The sequence below is a fragment of the Spermophilus citellus genome (assembly GCF_964194105.1).
Source record: "Spermophilus citellus genome assembly, chromosome: 9".
NCBI lineage: Eukaryota > Metazoa > Chordata > Mammalia > Rodentia > Sciuridae > Spermophilus > Spermophilus citellus.
In genome coordinates, this window is record NC_138191.1 from 130,788,458 (window position 1) to 130,810,855 (window position 22,398).

Here is a 22,398-nt window from a genome sequence, read left to right on the forward strand (position 1 = left end):
AGGGAGCTGGGCAACGACCCCGAGCTGGACAGCCAACAGCACCTCTACCTCCTCCTGCTGCTCCCCGCCTCCACGACTGATGGCCAAGCCTTTGTGTCCGGTCAGCATCGCTGTGACCATTGATTCTGTGTTTTCACACAATGTGAGACCACATCAAAGGCTCATTCCAACAGCTCTGGACCAGGCCTCTCATTTGAGGGACATGGATCCCAAACTTGTCACCCTGTGAGAGAGAAGCTCAGCTCAGGGGGACAAGGGGGCCCAGCAAAGGCAGGGCCTTCCCAGCAACTTCCTGTCCCCTATCCCCTCATGGCCACCAGCCACGTGCCCTCCCTGTCCACCACCCACATACACCACGTGATTCACTTGTCACGCCAGCAGAGCATCCGTGGTCACCGCAGGATTCAGACTTTCCACTCCTCGCCCCTCAAACAGGCTTCACAAAAGGTCTCTGCTGGGCCATGGTGGGTGACTGGGGCTGACACAGGGGAGGCCAGCATGTCCCAGTGGGTCCCGAGGACACACCTTCTGCCCTTTGATCTATTAACTCAGGGGACAGGAAGGGGATGACAAAGCATGGCTTCGAACACAAAGCCCTGGGAAGGCTTTCCCTCAGCTGTGAGGATCAGAGAGGCCCCGGCTCGGTGCACACAGCCTGAGGCTGCTGTAATACTATAATTCATTTTATGAAAAATTAGGATTTCTGTACGATTTTTAAACTTGCGTTAAAGGTTTTATTTTTAACTCTCCTTTAAGGATGACTTAATAGATTCATGTGCCAGGAAGACTCAGAAAATGGCAGTGCAATGGCATCACAAGGGCGATGGAACCTGCCAGCACACAGGCAACTCCGGATGCCAGACATACCGCACCCAGTGGCAGAGCCTCTCAGAACTCCTTATTAAAGGCATTAATTTTAATGTGTTATCTGGGTCATCTGCCAATGCGAGTTTTAATTCAATGGCATATCAAAGAATGTCCAGTTCCCCAAGTATCAATAGTTGTTGACAGGTTATTACCTGGTTTAGAAAACGGAAGCTGGAGCTGGGGATGTGGCTCAGTGGTAGAGCACTTGCCTGGCATGTGCAGGGCCCTGGGTTCCATCCCCAGCACTGCAAGAAAAGAAGAGGAGGAAAAAGAAAAAGAAAGACAACGGAAGCTATGCACTCTATTCTTCAAAAGGACTAGTTTTTTGTGTTTGTCCTGTGTGCTAAGAAATGGTTTAAATTTATAATGAAATGATATTAGAATCAGTATGGTGGCCTATGCTAAAAAAGTTCTGATTTTGTCTCTCTGTAAAGTTTATCAAAAAGAAGAGATGAGACTTAAAAAAAAACCATCAACAGTGTGTTCACAAAGTGGGTAAAAAAGGAGGCTTTTACTATTTTCTTTTGTAGGTCTGGAGAGTGAACTCAGGGTCTCGCACATGCTAAGCCAACACGCTGCCATCAGCCACATCCCTGCACTGCCCTTCCTTTTAAAAATGTTAATTCTGAGACAGGGCCTCTCTTAAGTCGCCCAGACTGGCCTCAAACTTGGCAATCCTCCTGCTTCAGCCTCCTGCGTAGCTGGGATTATAGGTGTGTCCCCCATGTCCCATGAGACTTTTACTCTTGACTATCTGTCTATTAGGTTTAGAGGCTATTTTTATTTTCTTTTTTAAAAAATACTTTTCTGTGTTAAAAACCCAATAAATGACACCTTCTACATAACTGGTAATACAATCCAAGGATTACATTCTAGAAAACAGCAGTTTAGAGCAGCTTTTCAGGTCACAGGTTGTCCCAGAGCACCTTTTTGAAAAGGCAAGAGCCCCCTTGTGCCTACAATCAGGTGCGCACCCTTTTATTTCAGAATGACAATGAGGCTTCTGACTATCAAGTAAGCATTGGAAAGCACATTAATTTAACCATACAGGGCAACTTTTACTTCGACATCATCTTAACTGAAGATCCTGGGTTAAAACTGAAAAGAAGAACAAAAAGATGGAGAAGCGACACGAGTCTGAAACGCATCAGAGAAACACCTGATCAACCAGAAACCGCAGCCTGTCAGCCGGCAGCCCTTACATCCTACATCAGCAACTATCTCCTTAATGCTAATTAATTAAATGGAAGGTAAATATTAAATGTGACATGATCTAGGAGAACAAAGTTGGAGCTGCCTCGGCTCTGGGGGCCTGGGGTTTCCACTCCATGCGGAAGTAATTACACAGTATTTTTCAGAAGTGAAACAGTGAGTCTAACTGGAAAAAAATGTGGAAACATTTAGTTAGAACAGTAGAGCACGGTATTAAAGACCCTTTTTAAGGGGTTAACTCTGAAGGGAAATATGCAAATAATTAGGTTTCTAAACATGTTTTTAATTACAAATCTAGGATAAAAGTCAGAGGTATGACTTGGTGCCTGTGTTTTTCTGAACCCCTTCCTCGCAAAGAGATGCCCGCAGGGCTCACACAGGAAGGCCAGGCTGCAACTGAAGATGCTTAGAGACACATCTGCTGGGGTCCCTGGCGACTTCTCCTGTGCACCCAGGAAGACCGAGGTCACGGGCCTTGCTCAGCATGCACTGGCCACATTCAGCCCACAACTCGGGTGGAGACACATGGTTTTCATCTTTAATGTCAAAATGCATTCATGCCAAATATCTGCTCCTAGTTCACATGAATTTCAAGAGTTTTGTGAAATCTCCTTTACTGATTTGATTTTGCCTCCAGCCTCCCGTTCTCTGGCTCTTCCTCCCGGGAGCAGCCCCACGTGGCTGGGCTGCGCAGGCTCCCTCTCCTGTTTCCTGGCACACGCTGTTCTACTGCAAATGAGCTTTGTAAGGACCAGAGATGGTTCCAGTTGAACAGAGGTGAATTGGGAGGACATTAAAAGTACAATATAGAATAATTCATAATCTCAGCCTTTGAAAAAAAAATCCCCCAAAGATTGGAAAGTGGATATAAGTTAATACATATGCTAAATCCCAATATCCAACTGAATTTATTCAGTGCGTATTCTATGCCAGGCCCTGTTCTAGGTGTTGCGAATCCTCTGGTGAATGAAGAGGTGGGAATTCCAACACTCAAGAGGCTGCCATTCTAGTAGATTCTGCACCCCGCTGATACCCCTGACAAATGATGGTCTGGGCCTCCAATTCAGAAGCCCAAAGTTTCATACACAAAGTAGTGTAAATCTTTAAGCCAGGGAAGACAGGAATACAAAGTCCTTCCTGGAGTGAGACCACAAGGGAACCTGTATCAGAGTGACGAGCAGGCCACGGCTGGAGTGAACAGCAGAGTCCATTCATGGTGGGATACAGGCTGGGTTGTGCCCCACCCCCAATTCATATGTCGCCCGACGTCTCCCCACCCCCCAAAAGGACTATTTGGAATGAGGAAATAATTAAGGTCAAATGAAGTCATGAGGTTAGGGCCTTGACCCAACAGCAGCCGTGTTCTTCTAAGAGGCCAGAGAGCTCCCCTCTCTGCCATGCGAGGACATACAAGAAGTCTGTCTGCAAGCTACCAAGAGCCTTCACTAGGAACAGAATTGCCAGGCATATAGATCTCATCTTCCGGCCTCCAGAACTGTGAGAACACAGATTTCTGTCGCTTAAGCCACTTGGTCTATGGTATTTTGTTGTGACAACCTGAGCGGGCCGACAGAAGAACATTATCAAAATATTATGTTCTAATATTTGGAGGTATGGTGTGGTGACATGCCATCCCATCCAGCAGACAACAAAGGAATTCTGAATGTGATTCTTAGATCCCTGTTTGAATACTCGTACAAAGTGTGAGGTGAGTCATCCCAAACACTGTCTCCATTGACGACACTGGAGACCGCTCCGGGCACTGCATCCCCTGAGCTCCTCCACCAACCAAACATGCACCACGCTCAGGACACTCCCGGGCTGGCCTCACCATCCAGAAGGCAAATGAGCATCACAGAAATTAAACCAGTACCCTGCGACTCACCACCCAGAATGCCTCTCTCTGGGCTGGTGATTCTAGCACCTAGTCGAGTACTAGGGGTCTGCAGAACACCCTAAAATAGTGACATATTTAATTCTAGCACACCAGCTAGATGTCACTCACTGAAAATGTGACGAGATATCAGGTATATAAGGCTCCATATTTAAAGAGTAGTAAGGTGACCTTAAAAAAACCCCACATTTCTAAAAGCATCGAACTACTAGCTATGTTACTATTTGTTTATGGTCTGTTCTGCCATCCAACAGAAAATAATAGGACATCAGAGATTAAGAAAATTTTACAGAGGAAAAAGAAGCCCTTAAGATTGAGAGGCTTTACTTTTTCTTCTCTCAGAGTTGCCTGGACAGAGACGGTTGTGTCTGAGGAGACAGAAGAGGCAGTCATGGCTGCAGAGGGGACCTTGAGAAGCACACTGCCCTGTGAAGGCTGCTCCTGCGCGGTCGCCTGTGGGCCAAGGAATCACATCACCAGCTCTGAGGTCTGAGCCTCAGAGCGAGGCTGGGTCACAGGGAAACTGCTCCCAGTCAGGCAGAAGAGGTGACTGGGTTGCCCAGCAGGGCTGTCTCCCAGGCTCCCACTTACAACTCGTCTTGGATGTTGTCTGTTAGCTTGAAGAGCTGCTCCTGTCCCTCAGCCTGGCTCTCAGAGTAGCGGGGAAGCAGTCCCTGGGGTCCGGTGCAGCAACGCGGTCTCCGCACCCTCTGTGCTTGGGTCCTGTGGGCAAATGGACAGGAAGAAAATCAGTTAAGAATTAAGGTCAAAAGGCGCACTGTAGTCAACGAGCAGAATCCAGTACCGTGAGCCTGTGACAGAGCGACGAGGTAGTGGTCACACTCCCAATTTAACCTGCCTGGAAGCCCGCTCCAGCTGTGTGATCCTGGGCAAACCAGTTAACTTCCCTAGCCCTCCGCTTCACTGTCTCTGAGCTGTCCACTGGCGGAGGCTCTTGTTAGAGCCCCTACTGTAGCCCTCCACAGGCCACACTCTGCTTTCCTAGGAACCTCTTTGGGAGAGCCGTGGTGGGCTTGCAGTGGGTCAGAAGGAAGGCCAACGGGCTGTGGGCTTTAGTGGGAACCCACCCTGCCTCCAGGCTTCTTCTGAGACAGCTCAGCTGCCTGGATGGAGGGCTAGGGATGCAGGGGCGGTGCTGGGGAACACAGGTTCCCTGTCTCATCCCAGGCCACGGTGGGCTTCCGTGGCCCTCTACCTCATGCCACTCAACTCCTGGTTGCCCAAAGGAATCTGCTTTGCTATGGCTTTCAGGGTCGGCTGCTGTTGTCTTTTTCCACAAACCATAGACAGGGTAATTGATAAATACTTTCTGGTGTTTTCCTAGAAACAGGAGTCCATATTTGTCTTGGAAAGGCTGTGCATATTTCAGATGACTGATAAGAGTGTGCTGGGTCTGTCCTTGGCCTTGTACTCTCTGTACTTTTTATTATTTGTTCCTGAAACCCACTGAAGCAAAACATCCCTCTCTAGACAAACCTCCAAGAGAGGCTCAGGCTTGCACACTGAATCAGCACTGGAGAGCCACGTGCTGGCCGGCCGCAGTGTGGAGATGACCAGCAAGCACAAAGTGCCCTAGGGGGCAAATCCGGGCAGAAACACAGGCACGGGTACGCCGGAACTGCCACGGGCTGGGGGAAGGCTGGCGGCAGCTGCGAGTGCGTTTCACTGCTCCGCTCATCAGGCCGTGATTTCTGAAGGGCAGCCCCACACCTGGTGACGTGGTAAGGGCCCTTACCAGAAAACCAGAAACCTTGGGTAGATGGCCAAGAGTTCACCCACAAGGTGATAAAGTCCCATTAGCTGTGCTCTTCAGGAGTAGGTAAAGGAGTGTGAGGAGGTTTCATTGACCTGTGCCATGAACGGGCGAGGAACAAGGTCATTCAGGTCACATGTGCACACACTCCCACTGTGGCTCGACACCCTCACGCCTTTAAGATTTGGGTCTACTGCTGGCTGTTTGGTTCCCAACTACTGGGAAGCCCAAAGGCCCCCCCACCCACCCAAGAGCAATATGGTGGGCTGCTTCCCCAAGCATTTGATGTAAGGTTTGATTCTGAGTCCTCTCACCACAGGTAGCCAGTCTACTGGGAGGCCACAGGCTCACTCCAATACTGAAATCCTGCCATACATATCTGAAATCTATTCCTTTCTGTCACATCTAACAAATGACCTCTGGATTTGTAATGCATGGGTACAACTGCCTCATAATTATTCTACTTCCATTCCATCCATTCTCCTCACCACAAGGAGAACAGCCTGTTAGAAATCACATTGGGTCAAGCAGGGTCACCTGCTCAAAGCACATGCGCTTCCTGTCTCACTGGGATGAGTACCTGTACCTGTGCTCTGGCTCCCAGGAGACATGGGGAGGAAGCACTTGGTCTCATTCACTGCTATCCTGGGATCCAGAACAGTGCCTGGTTGGTGGTAGAGGAGCCATCGCAGTTAGATGAATAAACGGGCCAGGCCAGGCCCTGTCTCGAAATAAAATATAACAAGGGCTGGGGATGTGACTCAGTGGTTAAGTGCTTGGGTTCAATCCCTAGCACCAAAAAAAAGAAAATAAAGACGACATAAGAAACAAAAACATGAGACGTGGGGTAGAGATGAAGGCCAGTTGTTGAGCTCAGAAGAAAAAGGGAATGTGCAAACATGGTAGGGAGTTTAGAAACTTGAGATTTTGCACTTTGATAGCCAACTGTTGACTTTAGGGCACAATGTCAACGAGCTAGAGTCCATCTTCCCAACAGGCCGAGGGCGCGACTGTCCAGTCCACGGATGGAAGGAAGGGACTCCAAGGCCCACCACGAGATCAACACCTCTGTGGATGCATGTCTTCTTCAACATAAGAAAAACTCTTTTTATTACACAGGGAACACATGCTGCTGCATGCAGGAAACACTGGGTCCTGGATCCCTCTGATGGGACCCACGGAAGCCAGAGAAGCCAGGGAAAGGTGGCCTGTTTCTGTACCTGAGCTCTGAGAAATCACCTCCTGACAACTCCGGCCAGCTGAGAATGTGAGGGAAAGTGCCCCACGTGGTCACGCCACAGAGCTTTCAAGTCCAGTCATTTCTGGGCCCAGCGGGCTCCCTGCAGGGCCTTCCTCACACACATTTTATCTCCACTCCCAACACATTATCTTCTAACCTGCGAGGGACAACCCCCAACACATCCGGGGAGGAGCAGCGGAGGCTCCCGGGTGGGTGCACGCCGACCATCTGCTGTTTCTTCTCTTATCTGGCTTCCCAACAGGCTACGAGCTGCCTCCAGTCTCCAAGGTCTTTGCCTTGTGACCACTGAACACCAACGGGCAGCTGGGAGGGGCATTCAGTGCTGTGGACTTCAGAAACCCACAGTGGCATTCAAGGCTCATTCTCAAGTCATCACAGGGGAACGGAGAAGGAAATGGTCTTCTCTTTGGGCTTGTAAATATGGGTTTCTGACAACAGGGTCACGTGGACACTCTTACTACCAGTCTTCCTACCCCTTACTTACCACTTACCTTACTTACCACTCTTACTACCCTAACCCTTTACTGTCAGTGCCTGCAAAGCTCATTTTTCTTCTCCAAAATTTGACTAAAATTTCAACTTCTCAGTCCAAGTTGGTAGGTCGTGGGCGGGGGGAAGGGAGGGTAGAGTTTAAAGTTCATGTGTGGACAAATTTAGATGCAAATGTAACCAAAGAATTACAAAATCCTATAAGCTAGTGCTTGCAAGCCTCCTGAGCCAGCAGTTTATACAGTGATACTGGCCAGGGCCACCCCTGTGGGTAGAACGAGTTCTACAATTACTCGGGAATTCAATACATACTACGAATTCGAAAAACCCCAAGAAACTGGGGTGACAGCAATCCTGAATTTGTCCATGCTCCCTGACTCAGGAGTACAGTGTGTCCATTTTTAAGTGACTGACTATTCCCAAGTCACTTCCATGCATATTCCAGTGAGCCTCTGCCCCTGGAGCAGAAGAACTCTATTCCTCTTTTTTGAACCTCACGCTGGGGTGAAACTCATGACTCTCAGCTCCAGGCCCATTATCACTGGCCTTGACTCACTGGAAATAATTCAACAAACATCTGTGAAGCCACCATCACCAGGTCCCAGACTCCACTCTGACCACAGCTCTGTGTGCGGCCTTCTGCACCCACACCTGCTGCTCCTGCTTGCCCAAGGCAGCCGTGACGCCAAAACAAGCATCTAACACCGCGTGTTTTTGTTTCTTATGTCTTCTTTATTTTCTTTTTTTGGTGCTGGGGACTGAACCCGGGCACTTAACCACTGAGTCACATCCCCAGCCCTTGTTATATTTTATTTCGAGACAGGGCCTGGCCTAGAACTTGCGATCTCCTCAGCCTCCTGAGTTGCTGGGATTACAGGCATGCATCCCTGCACCTGACTTCTCATGTAGTCTTCTTAAGTTGCAAAGTATTCTTCGGCACCTTCGGGTTTTGGTCTTTGGCTTCCAGTTGTTTGGGGCTTTTGGGGAAAAAAAGCCGCTGTCCTCTTGCTGAGACTCTGCCACCCTTCTTGTGACCACTGAACACCAACAGGCAGCGGGGTGGGGCATTCAGTGTGCTGTGCCTACTTTACCAACACCCCACTGACTGAACATCCCATGATGCCCCACCATCTTGCTGACGGCATGTGAGTCATTTCCAGGTTGTGCTTTTACCAACGGTGCTGCTAGGAACCTTCCTGCACGTCTTCTAGGAGCATCTGCTAGATGGCGGATCAGGATAACTCAAACTATTTTCAGTCGCCACGTCACTGTTCACGTGGCGACAATGCACTCGGAGTCCCTTTTCCTCCACATCCCTCCTAATGTGAGGCGCTGACTCGGGGCATGCAGTCTAATACACAGCCACTGGCCACAGGTGGCTACCAAGCACTTGAAATGTGGCCAGTGTAACTCAAGAACTGAATTTTAAACTACATTAAATCAGCTTATATTGAAATTGCATCTTGGACAGCACTTAGGTCTAGACTCGCAAACCTCTGCTGTTGGAATGGGTACAAGATGCCTGTTTTCTCATTCCACCTTCTTCAACTCAGAGGACAGTGGTGTCCAATGAAGAGATGAGAGTGGCCGTGGGTCCATCGCTGGCGCTGGATCTGCTCTGGCTCCCCACCCTGTCCCCTCCTGACCTCCTTGCTGGCTTCGCTCCTTTCCTTGTGACCCCCTCCGTGGACCCGACGGCAGCCACTTGGGCAAATCTTGGTTCTGTGACCCTTGGATGATGCAGCTTCAACCGGAGGTGGAAACCGAGCACTGCCCTCCTCAGGGGACAGTGCCTCTTTGTAACCAGCTCAACCCTCCGGATAGCTCGGCGGCTCGGTGCTGTGCACACTCTGCCTCCACACGCCTTTGTTTAGCCAGAGGTCTGCGGTGTATTTAATTGCTGCCAGCTGGGAGTTGTCGGCCATTTTAAGCCCTCAGCTGCTGCGGTTTATAAATTTCATAGCGTATAGAAAGAAGCAGTCCTTCCAGTCAACCAGCTAATCCAAAATGTCAGCACCGAATGAACTTGAGCTCTGAATTTCAGGAAAACGTCAGGGAGGCGGCGATGCGGCATGGACGGCTCTTCCCCTAGGGAAGGGGCTGCGGATATGGAGGCCGATACACAGCAGATCCCCACCCAGGGAGGGAAGTCCCCCAGGTCGGTCTGCATCTGGCCAGTGCTGTCAGACACTGGAGGCCCCAAACCAAAGAGCATAAAAAGAATCGGTGTCATTTTCTTCCAGTAACGATAGATCCAAACAAGGTGACACAGGAGATGTACCCGATTCCACTCGGTTGCTCCACCTTACAGCCTGAGGGTCAGCAGCTGGCAGCCATGGCATGTTCTTAGCCGAGGTGATGAGTCTGTGCCACAGTTCTGTGAGTTGAGACAGCCGCTGTGCGCCTCCACTTACCCCAAAGAGCTTAAAATGAGATGTTGGTTGAGGGATCTGGGTGGGTAGCGTCTACCAAACAGCGATGGTCACACTGGCAAATGAGCAGCCCTGTGGATCAAGCTGTGACTTCCCAGCACAGCAGGCCGTTACTCAGCTGATGACCACCATCTTCCGTGGGGGCCATACACCCCAACCTCAGCAAAGTCATGGACGGTGCTTGTCTCTCCTTAACGTAAGTGTCCAAGACTTTTGTTTTAATTAAGTATCTATACTATGCTCAACTAAGCACAAATAATTAGACTGAGAACAGAAAGTCAACCTAGATGATGTCTTCAAATACTGACTGTTGGCTGTCAATGGCTACGCGATACCAGAGTTCTTGACTGAATGGCTCAAACGTGTCACTGCTCTGAAAGGAACCAGTCTACCCAAACCAGACTACCTGTAATGGTGGGTGTGACTTGTTAAAAGTCCTCTATGTCCACCACAGCAGCATCTGCAAGTCCAAGAAGCCACCAGGGCACGAGCTGCACTGTCCCTGACCCAGCCCCCTCCTGTCCTTCCAAGGCCCAAGTGGGACAGTGTTTCTTCACAAAATTTACTCCTTAGTGCACACTGTGAGCAGAGAAGGTTCTGTGAAAAGGATGAAAACCTCTCAATTCTGGCTCCGTTACCATGAAAAAATCCCTCCACTCAGTTCCAAGACAGAAACTCATCTTCTAGAACCTACTCACATATAGGATTCAATCTGGAGGAGGTTCAATGATAACTACTGAGTTCTGGCTGTATTCAATCTTGAATCAAGAAAACTGTATCAAGTATCTCTTAGGATAATTTGGAATTTGGACACATGAAAAAATTGGTTGGGCAGAAAGAAATGACATCAGTGGAGATTGATTCTTAAGAGAAATTACGGGCTTAAGATCCAAACTCAGGTGGCTGGGAAAGCGAATGACAGGCTTGTACCTGCTTGTCCTCATCTCCACCCTACCCACCAGGCACTCATGCTGAACCAAGGCCAGGACCAGGCCTTGGGCAAGATGGGGATGAAGTAAGTTCCCAGGAGCTCAGTGAGGGGACAAGCAGAAGCCGAAGGTGTGGTGTGGCAGGGAGTGTGGCGCAGACGTGAGGACTGCTGGGGACAGGCTCCCCGCCAGGGTGTGTCCACCGCTTACAAGGGGTCTCTTCCTCCATGAAGTGGGGTTGACGTATGTGTCCAGTGCTGAGAACAGAGCCTGCGACACAGCACGCTGCCCCCTGTCACGAGCACACCTGCAGGGGTTGCCCAGGTGCCCATGGGGGGCCCAGGCCAGGCCAGTGCGACACCAGCCGTTCCCACTGGGTTTTCCTGGGACAGCCTCAGGGCTTCTTGCTGCAGTTCCCTCCCTTCCCAGTTGCCCCTTGTTAACACCCCACCTTACTTCTCCCTGGAGTTCTGAAGTCACACGCAAACACCACTCCAGATCCCACATCGTGAGGCTGCCACTGAAAATGCAGGCGAGATGTTGATTCAAGGAATCATTGAAATTATATTTATATTGTTAAGTTTTTGGTAACTACATCCAGCAGGAGGGACATTTCCTGGGAAGGGCTTCCTCCCATCAGTGGGATTCACACCTGACTTGTTTATGGGGGTCAAGGCTTCCCATAATCTCACACATTTTGGGGACCCCATGACATTGCAACTGTGACAGCTGGTAGGATGAATGCCAACAGATACGCCTCTTGGGATTTCAACTCTGCGACGAAAATACTCCACATTTTTTCCCCTCAGCCGCTGCCTCAGGCTGAGACTACCTGTTAATGTGGCTGGGTGGGGAGGGGCAAGGCGGGCCCACTTCATGCAGATTCCAATCAGAGTGGACAAGGTTCTAGTGAGTGCTGCCAAACAACCAGGGGTTCCTAAAATGCCATAACTTTTGTATGCATTCTGGGGTCACTTTGCTTTTAAAAAACAGTAGACAACTTGGGGCTGGGATTGTTGCTCAGCGGTAGAGCCCTTGCCTAGCACGCGCGAGGCCCTGGGTTCGATCCTCAGCACTATATAAAAATAAATAAAATTAAGATAAAAGAAAAAACAACAGTAGACAACTTATAAAGCGGTTTGCAACTTAAGCAATTATCATAAAACTGAGACACTTTACACATGCAAACTTTGTGTTCTAACTACAGCATTCTGGATCAGAGTATAGTGCTTACAGGAGTCTTTCAAGTCATGTCCAATTCCTTGTAACCTGTCACCTCTAGTGCTAATCCCATAATCCTAAAACATACATATCTGGTAAATCTTGTTTCGTGGCTATTAGTACCAATGCTGATTAAACTAAATCAACGAGATATTTTTGGATTAATTTCTGGCAAATGATCATATAATTTCTTTCAATTTTTATATTCTCTACCCTACGATGATCTCTATTAAGAGAAGAAATGAAATTTAGGAGCAAGGTGGCATAGAGGAGAACAAAGGACCTTGAAAAAACGACAGACAGATGGAAATCCTAGTCTAGTCACTTACTAGCCGAGGGACACTAAAGAACTCTCCAGACTGCGCTCTGCCTCAGTTTCCTTTTCAGCAATGAGAAGGTACCACCTACTTGGTTGGTACTGCTGAGATGAACTGTGAGATATGTGCAGCGTAGCCCCATAAGAGTTAACTGTCCCCCTCCTTCCTTCCTGTCTCCACAACTGCTGGGTGCCAAGTCCATTTACAACACCTGAATGCAGGAATGATTTTTTTTATACACCTTTGTTTATTTACTTATTTATATGTGTGGCTGAGGATCGAACCCAGTGCCTCACACATGCTAGGCAAACGCTCTACCACTGAGCCCCAACCCCAGCCCCCATGGAATAATTCTTAAGGAACACATCGAGTGCTGGGTATGTGAGCTCTTTCTAGAGAACCACTGCTCCAAGTATTTGCTCACCTGACCTGCCCCATCCAGATCTTATTTCTTTACAGAACTTTCTTGGAAGAGTTACAATTAATCAACTTACTGGCTCAACAAACCGTACCAGACCCCAAATTCTTAGAACTGGAATTCAGGAAGTTTTGGAATATTACCATTAATGAAATTCACCATAAGGGGGTTTATAACAAACCTTTTAGTGGTAGAACATTCTGGACATGTAGTTTGTGAGATAAGAATCTTCGGAGCTGCCTTGAGGCATCACCCCCTGGGCCTCTTTCATGGCCAAAGTCAAGCAGATATGGGGACTCTGCAGCCCAGAGGGGCCCACTTTGTGGTTTGTTTGCTTTTTTAAGACCACCTGTGTGCTCGCTCAGCTTGGGGTTTCACGCATCCCTTTACTTCAGAGAGAGGAATGGTGGAAGGCGAGGTGGGAAAGGAGAAAGTGGCAGCAGGAGAAGATGCTTCAGAAAGAGAGAGATGCTTCATTAAAATTAAAACCGTGATGGGAAGCTTACACCCAGGTGTCCCACTCTGGGCTTCAACCGATCTGTTTCGGGCCCTGCAGCTGGCTGGGAAGGCTGCAGAGCAGGTAGGGAAGCAGCCTCTTCCCAGCCACTGACCTTTGCCAGGGAGGGGCTGGTGCTCTGACCAACCCTCGCGGGGAAGCTGGGGAGTGTGGAGTGGAAGCTGCATGCTGCCTAGCACTTAGGATGGTGCCCGGCCCAGACACACCAGGGCCCCGGGACGGCCCAGGGGCTGAAGCTGCTGCTTCTGAGGCTAAGGCTAGTGGAGAAGGGCAGGCTGGATCTACTCTCCAGTCTGAGCTAGGGAGAAGCTGGAAGTTGGGAATAATCCAGGAACCCCTGGGGCACAGGAATGCTGATCATTCTGTCAGGACCAGGAAGTTACTGACCCAGGTCACTGTGCTCCCAGAGGGCAACTGTAGAGCTGCCTGGTGGCCCTGGGGGAAGTGCACTGTCTGCACTTTTCCGGGAAGGAAAAGAACAGTGAGGCCTGGAATCCTGGCAACCATTCCGGGTGTGGCGAGCTGAATAGCCTCTTGACACTCAGCATGTGAATGGCCCAGAACCTTCTGACCTGAGGATGCAGCCTGCCCAAGGAGAAGTCTCTTGGCAGGCTAGTGACTATATGGCTTTCATTATTTCAGGCCAACATTCAGGTTCTTTTGACCAAGACACAAAGGAGAGTCAACCACTGGCCTCCCATTCCCATTTGCCTCTGATCGACAGATGCTTTCTGAGCACTTTCCTCCAGTTGAACCCATGGCTCAGCTTTCTCAGAAGCCAAGGCCACCTCTAGCCAAATGTGCCCCTCTAGCAATGAGATGGCTTGTGCCCACTTGGCTCTGGCCCTTCATTCCAATGCCCTTGAGAGTATATTGGATTTTGAGGCAAAAAAAAAAAAAAGAGACTTCTCTTCATTCTGGCTCTTGCCACAGTGCAGGGGTGCAAAACCCTAGCAGGAACCAGGCTGGAAGAATGGCCATGTGTCTGATCAGGAACTGGCTCAGTGGCATCCTTTCTCTCTGGACAGGAAGGAAGCAGAACAGCTGGCAGTTCAGGGCTGCCCTTCACTGCCTCTACAAGGAGGACATTTCTGCCTGGTGCCATGATGCTCTACCTGGTGACAAAAGATTATTCTTTATTTGGTGATAAAATGGTCAAGCTGCCTTTTAATTAAGTGCCGCCAGTGTTAACATGAACCAGCCTGACTGTCACAGTCCATCAACCTTGGCAAACGGGTTTGTTTGGTCTGGACGGCAAACAACATTCCACACTACTGGATTTTTTTCTCCCAGATCCCCTGCGGCCCCATCACCCCCAAAACCTTTTTAAAAATTACAATCTGTTCTGCTGTCTCGAGTTACATTCTGTAAATAATAAGCAACACTGATGAAATGCAAAAAGCTGAAAATGTGTAAAGCAGAAAGATCTGCAGTCCGTCCCACATCTGTGTCACATTAAACGTGCACTCAACAGGTTTGCTGATTCCTGTCCACTCAGTACACAAAGGTGACGTGGGCTAGAAGGACTCTTGAGCTGCATGCCACAGCAGGGCTGGGGGCCACCAGATGCAGGCAAGGAGGGGCCAGAGGTGGTACGGGGAGGTGGAGATGGCCAGCCTCCCTGCAGAGGACACTTGGCTGCCTAGCCTGCGGGTTTTGGTTTGTGTGCATCACAAACTGGAGGGTCATTGCTGCAGTCAGGTCATGAGAGAACACTGCTCACAGCCCTCTCTACAGTCCTCTGGCTGAAGCTGAGCCCCTGGTGGTTGAACTAATAGCAGGTTTTAATGACAAAATGTCTCTTTGAAATTCAGAATTGGCTCCCCATACATTAAAATGACTACAAAATAAAAATAGAACGGGAGGAAACCAATTAAAGTGCACTTGGTGAAATACTTAGAGGCTACTGAGGATGATAGTTGCTATGCCAGGCAAAATTGGATCCATCTTTATTCATCCCAAGCACTTTACACACATATACACAGACGTGCACACACATACACCCATACCTGTTTAAGAAAAACTAGCAAAACACGAGAGAAAAATGGCCATGTTTTAAACCTCTGGCATCATGTGGACCTCTGAATGATTATGAGGCTCCACGCTGGCAAAAATCAGATTCAGACTCAACAGAGGCACGCGGAACCTTGGGACACTCATGCAAAAGCTGAGTGTGTCTCAACGTACGACTTGACCTCTGTATTTTCCCACCAGCCTCAATGAGAAGTCACCAGACCAGGACTGCTGGGCCACTGAGGTCTGCAGTAGGTCTCTATAGCTGCATTTATCAAGAGCTGACTGTATATTGGACACTCTAATCCTCATGTCATTCTTTTTAGGAAAGTGTTTACTAATAATTCAATTTCTGGATGAGGAAACTACTGCAGAGAGATTAGTAAATTTGTCCAAGGCCATTTAGCTGGTAAGCAGCAGTGCTGAACTAGATCATGGGTCTTTCTGACTCTCTTGGCTCAGTCAGCTCTGGGCGGCATGGCCGTGGGTAAGGCTCTCTTTAACTAATACACACTCTGAGTCCACCACTGTTGTCAGGCACTCTGAAGACCCTAGAGGGACACTAAAGAAGGTAGTAAGAAGCTTCCAAGGTCTACATCCTTGACATGACTACAGAAGAAACTCAGATCATGTAAGTGATCGGAGTATGAAGGAGCCAAGTGGGAGCGCACAGAGGCTGGGGGCGGGGTGGGCTTCCTGTCCATTACCATGACCTGCTGATCCGCTGGTGGTGACCAAACACTAAGGGAAAGGCAGATACAAATAACAGGAGGAGAGCCAGGAGTGGGTCACACCACATATCCAAACATCCACCTGGGCCTCCTTCCGCGTGCTGCAGCCAACTGGCTGTGGAGGCGCAGGCACAGAGAGATGTCCTGTTGTCCATCTCTAAAGACCTGGCGAGACGCTGAACATAGACTAGGGAGGGATCACCAAGCAACTAAGCTAAGTTTTATATCTGGAGGAAAGACGGCCGCTTACATGGGTGAGAAATTGATTCAATGACAACTGCTAGAAGGGTCAGAACAGCTTGAGAATAAACAAAACCAAACAGATGGGCTAAAAGGAAGACACACTCTGACCTCAAGGGGCTTGAAAGGGACGGGCAAAAAATATGCAAAGTAATTCACAAAAGGAGAAACAGAAGGACCCAGCAGAAAATGAGAAGACGATTCAACACCCCTCATTATCAAAGAAACAGAAGTGGCAATGTTGGGACGCTCCCTCCCTCAGATCGCCAAAGACTGAAGACACTAACAGTGCGGCTCCCTCCTGGAGCGCAGGGCATACCGTGGCCACATGGTCAACTCTTGACTGCACTCTGAAGGAACGCCACAGCGGGCAGAGGGCTGGCGAAACGGGTCCTCTCAAGCACCGTGGGTGGAGTTGGAATTGTTTCCACTTCCTGGAGGGCAATTTATGATGTGCTTCTACCCAGAAAATCCATAAGCCTTCAAAGCCAGCAATCACATTTGCAGAAATTTACTGAGAGAATTACACAACTATGAAAAGACATAGGTACAATATGCTTAATAATAGCAAAAAAAGAAAAAAAGGGATACATTCATCAATAAAGGGACTCAGGTAAATATATTATGATATATTTACAATTTAATGTTAATTACATCTTAAAAATAATTTACTTTTGGAATGGAAAGATGTTCCAGAGTCATTGTTGAGTGAAAAGTTAGATATCAGTATTTGTGCTGGGGTAAAGCTCAAGTGTATAGCTTGAGCTTAGAAATGCTTGAGGTCCTGGGTTCATGTACAATTTTTTTAAAAGTGTTCCCATTCATCTACAAATTACACATATACTCATTTGCTTTTCTTTCCTTCTTGTGGAGGGGTCTTGCTATGTGGCCCAGGTTGGTTTCTAACTCCTGGGCTCAAGTGATGCTTCCACTTCAGCCTCCTAAGCAGCTGGGACCACAGGCTTGTGTGCGCCCCTGTGTCCGGCTGTACGTATTTGTGTGTTGATGTGTGTATGTACACACAAACACGCACACAGGGAGACATCTGGTGGGATTTACCATTATTGGCTTTTCAGTGATTATCAATGCCTAGCGGTACTGAGAGCATTTTATTTTCTTGGAAAAAAAAAAAAAAAAACAGAAATAAGAATATCTATTTCAGTGGCTTGTTGTAGGATTAAAGAGATCATTCAAGCAAGGATTTTGTAGCACTGTCCAAACACGTAACTGCTCTTACACTATATGTTTTCAAAACAGTTCATATTTGTATTTATTAACTTAAACAATAAAGCCATCAAAAAACCCCCGCGATGCTTCAGGAAGCACCCAGCAGCCTCCTGTCAGCAGGTAGGCACGCTTCTGCTGAGTGCAGTCGGGGGAGGACTTGGGCCCAAGGCTGCGCTTAGTCAGGGATGGCTTTCTTCTGGGAAGCAGGTGTAGCTAGGAGTCTGTCCTCCACCTCTCATACTCAATGAGGGACACAAAACCCCTGCCTTTCCCTTTCCCCAAATTGAGGGTTTCTTTTTCCTTCTGGACCTAGGCGCAGAAGACAGACAGCGAGGACAAGTACGTGGCTGTTCAAGGACCAAGCGGAGGCCCAAGTCGGTCATGTCCCAAGAGGAGGGGCCCCAGAGTGGCCTTTACTATCTGAGCTTCCTGTCCCCAGACCACAGGTTCAGCCCTGCCCTGTCTTGGATGTGGGCCACAGAGGTCCATGGAGTGGCTCTGTTAAGCTGAGGGTCACCTGTAGGACTCCCTTCCCGGCCTGGCTGACTCGCTTTTTGACCCTGCCTGGCAGGGAGAGGCTTCTCTTGCTTGCAGTAGCCAGTGAGCCCAGAGCAACAGGCTCTGCTGTAGGCGTGGGAGGTGCTGGCAGGGCCGAGGGGACCCAGGCACTCCCCACGCCTTCCCTGAAGAGCCCCCAGGCAGACGCAAAATCACCCTGCCTCACAGCCTGTCGCATTCCCTTCCCACCAGCCCGGGGAGGACATCTGGAACTGGTTTTGAAGCTCTCCAGCTGCAGAGCCACGAGACTGAAGGGGCTTCCAGACTGTCCCTTCTGATTCTCATCAGGGTGAGGTACAACCTAGAAGACAAGCTGGTTCAAAGACCAAACCAAGTCTGCTTTGAAATGGTCTCCTTTCCCTAGCCCCGCCCCCGCAAAGCAGAATTAATGGTCCAGGTGGTAGGGGATCAAAATGAAAGAGTAGGACTTGGGTCATCTCAGATGCATTTTTATGGCTTCATAAAGATCAGACGCACCCCCCTGGGCCACAGTTGACACCAAACCTTCAGAGCACCTGTCCCACTAAGAAACAAGAACCAGCAAGACTGAATCCATCTGAACTGTTGGCCCAGGGGGCTGGCCTCCATGGGACTAGAAAAAGTGTAAATTCAAAAATGTAAATTCAAAATGTGTTAAGAATTTGTTAGAAGCCAGGGAGAGAAGGGGAAAGATGCTAGACCCTGTCAGACAGGGCAGCAAAGCGCCCTGGCCTGACAGCCCCCCAGGACCTGACACTCAGCATGTGCCAGGGGACACAGGCTTGCAGGAGGGAGGGCAGTCAGCAGCAGGCCTGGCCTCCCTGTTCCTCAGGGAGAAGCAGGTACAGCCAGGAGTCTGGCCACTTCCTCTCATGCTCCACAAGGGACACAAAACCTCTGCCCCTTCCTCTCCCACAACGGAGGGTTTCTTTCTCCTTCTGGACCTGGGAGCGGAAGGCAGACTGTAAGGACAAGCATGTGACTGTTCAAGGACCAAGTTCCTTGGGGGAGGGGCACAGGCAGCCTGGAGCAACCCTGATGTTGACAGAGGAGAGTGAGTCACACGGAGGCCAGAAATGACTCTTCAGTGGCTGCTCCTCGCTGCTCTCTTCCCACAGGAGCGCTCAGATCCAGGGAGCTGGGGCCAGACTTCTGCACACCAAGCCCAGGGAACTGACTAGTTAGTGCTCACTCTGTCTTAAGGCTTTCGCAGTTAGGGATGTGGCCCAGCGGTAGAGCACTCGCCTGGCACATGCGAGGCCTTGGGGTCGATCCAGAGCACCACTCAGGAACAAGACTAAGAATCTCCCTAAACCCCAGTTAGTGGAGCACCAGGCCCATGCACGGCATCTTCATTTGCTGTTCAGCTGAACCGAAACCATTCAAAAGGGCAGCAGACTTTCTTCATGTGATCCATCCTCAGATACTCAACAACGAGAACCTCCACAGGTGCCGTTACATGTCACCCAGTACCCAACTCCGGGTTCACAGTAGTTTCATGGAGTCCAGCGGAGAGGGTGGCTTCATCCTGGACTCACCCCAGAGCCTATTTCTTAGGCTTTTTGAGCAACTTGACTGGGAAGCGTAACCACCTCAGGATCTGGGGGCTGGCGGCCACTGTGTCTCTTCCACCTCCAAAGGCCTTTTCTCCCCAGGCCCTATAGCACCAAAATAAACAGAAGCGTTCCTTGGCCTCCAGCGGACGAGGTCATGGCATGCCGACCACAACTTACCAGGACATTCTACGGCTGAGGCTTCCTGTGTACCAGCTGCGTACCAGCTGGGGTTCCCAGGTGACCAGCGGAGGACAGTTCCGGCCAAACGGCAGAGCAGAGACAAGACTGGAGCCAGGAGGCATCACTGCTATTTTATGAAACTGCTAAATTCTGAGCTAAATTCTGAGACCAGAAGGCTGCAGTGGTTCATCAGCTGGGGAGGCCCAGGGGCTGCACAGCTCCTGGGCAGAGCTCAGCAGCCTGGTTCTCCAGGCACCAGCCCTGAGAGGCCAGGGCACCCCCAAGATCAGGCACATTTGCTGTTTGGCCCAAAATGCCTCTGACCACGAACCCTCCCAAGCTTTCTAGCCACAGTGGATCCTCACGCCATCTTGAAGGCAACCTGACAGGGGTGAGAGGGTGTGCTAGGTGTTCTTGGCACCATGAAAACTAAAGTTCATATACCTTCCCCAATCGCACCTGCACCTGTCTTCCCCCAAATCATCTTGGTCAGCAGAAGTTACCCAATTCCTACCCTCATATCCAAGAATCAAAAGGAAGACCTGCTGGGAGGCCCCAGATTTGACTCAGAGGGTCTTTAATGGCAAAGACCAAGAAAGAATCCAGACGCAACAAGGGCGTCAGGAGCGGGTGTCGCCTCCACACTGCCAGGGCTCAAGTGCTGGTTCCCTTCTGGATCCTCCCCCAGAGCAGCCGTCTGCCTAAGAGCGGGGTCCACTGCACACGAGCAGCACCCTGGAAACGACAGAGATGCACGCCTTCCTGGACAGTGGGAAAAAGCCAAGACATGTGCCAGTCTGAAATCACCGCTAACCCGCTTCCTCCTCGGGTCACCCAGAAGAAGGTGGCCCCTTCTCCCCGACTACACATGTGCGAAATCCTCGTCTCTCCACCCCTGTGCACTGACCAGTGTGGAGCTTGGGCTGCTCTAGGCCTTGCTGGGATAATGTACCCATCTCTTCATGCCTTCTCTGGCGAGGGGCAGAGTCCCTTAGGGCCACCTGCCTCTGACAGGGATAACGCTGGGCTACCAAGCCATTCCAGGGGACAGCCTTCCACCTGCCTTGCTTTGGCAGCCAGGCTTTGTCGCGGGAGGCCAGAGCACAGGGCCATCCCAGACCTCAGCGGCTGGAGGAGACTGCCTCCCTGCCGGCAGGCACCCCACCACCCCTGCCCTGGGCAGCTCCTCAGAGACGGGTAGGTTTCCTGTTGTGGCAGCCCCGTTTCCTTCAGCAACATTATACTGCAAACAGAGAGCCACTCTGAAGAAAGCACTGCGGTGTCCCGTTTCTGGAGGGGGAGGGAGGCAGACTGCCTTGCTTCTCCAGAGGGGAACATTCTGGCATTGCGACCCCTTCCCTCTCCCAGCCCTGAAAAGCTGTTTGAAGAGAAGAAGCGTGCGGGCTTCCCTCTGTGACCTCAGATGGGCAAGTTCTGAATGGCAGCTGGGTCTATTACATGCAGTGTGACAGGGTTAAGCAGGACAGCCTCGACTCTTTATAAACTTTTGCCCTGTGGATATGTACTCGTTGGCGGCAGTACAAGACTCGAGCTGTATTACACGCCTTAACGATACGGTTCAACTGTCGGTCAGGCTTGGGCCTGGCACCAGGCCAGACCGCAATCAATGGGACACAGAGCCTCCCCCTTCAGATCATCACGAAGGCTCATATTATCTCCTCTTCGTCGTGCTGGTTAAATTTATGGAGCAGAACCCTGAAGCCGCATTCCTCGGCCCAGGCCGGCCCACGCGGCCCTCCCTCCCTTTGTTCGGTACTGTAAGCGAGCCGGGCTTCAGAGTCCTGCGGGGTTGTTAGTTCAGGCACTGACTGTTTGCTCATGACTGAAATGAAGAGAGTTCAGTGGAAGGGCAAAGGGACAGCCCGAGTGTAAACCCATCCCAGCAGCCCTGGGCCCTACGCACAGGCCCGGGGCCGCTCTGGAACGTACGATCTCACTTTGTTCTCACAAAAGCAGTCTTCAGTCTGATCCTTGATGAACTTCCCATAAAACGGCCACCAAGTCCTCCTGCAGTGCACTGCCACTTGAACTCTCGGAATTTCCGGGGGCCTGAGTACAACTCAGACTCAGGAGGAGTCCTGCTTCTACAGCTGCTTCCAGTCTTCCAGGTTCCAGGGGAGACGGAACGTGCACAGGGACAGTAGCTGTCCTTATTTTTAAGGCACAGAAAAGTAAACATATATTTGGGGGTTTTGGTTATCAAAGTGAACCCATGAGTACTGTATGTGTGTGCGTGTAAACACATACGTGTATGTGGGAGGGAGGTACTTAGGGGACGTTTGGTCCTAGGGAATTAATTAAGCAGAAGGTCCCAAGCACTGACCTTTGGAGTCCATTCACTTGTTCTCACCTGGATGGCTATTGTCCTGCTTGTACCAAGTGCTGAACCAGCTGCGTGGCAGGACTTCATGTTGGCTTTGGAGTTTACCCTGCAAGGAGGGCACTCCTGGCTGGCTCCAGAGGGCCACCTGCAGCCCACCATGGATGAGATGAGGCTGCGGATGCCCGCGGGGGAGCCATTCGGGACTGGCCAGAGTCATGGCTCATCGTGTGTGCCTGCTA

At 50.1% G+C, this 22,398-nt stretch overlaps 1 protein-coding gene across 6 annotated transcripts in view; it reads right to left on the bottom strand.

Moving 5' to 3' along the window:
* Positions 1–22,398, bottom strand: part of VPS13D (vacuolar protein sorting 13 homolog D) — a 253,975-nt gene that overhangs the window by 5,992 nt on the left and 225,585 nt on the right. For all 6 annotated transcript variants that reach the window (XM_081305180.1, XM_081305183.1, XM_081305182.1 and 3 more), the window contains one exon: positions 4,565–4,696. In XM_081305180.1, coding sequence (XP_081161306.1) covers positions 4,565–4,696 — 132 coding nt within the window. The remainder of the gene's footprint in view (positions 1–4,564; positions 4,697–22,398) is intronic.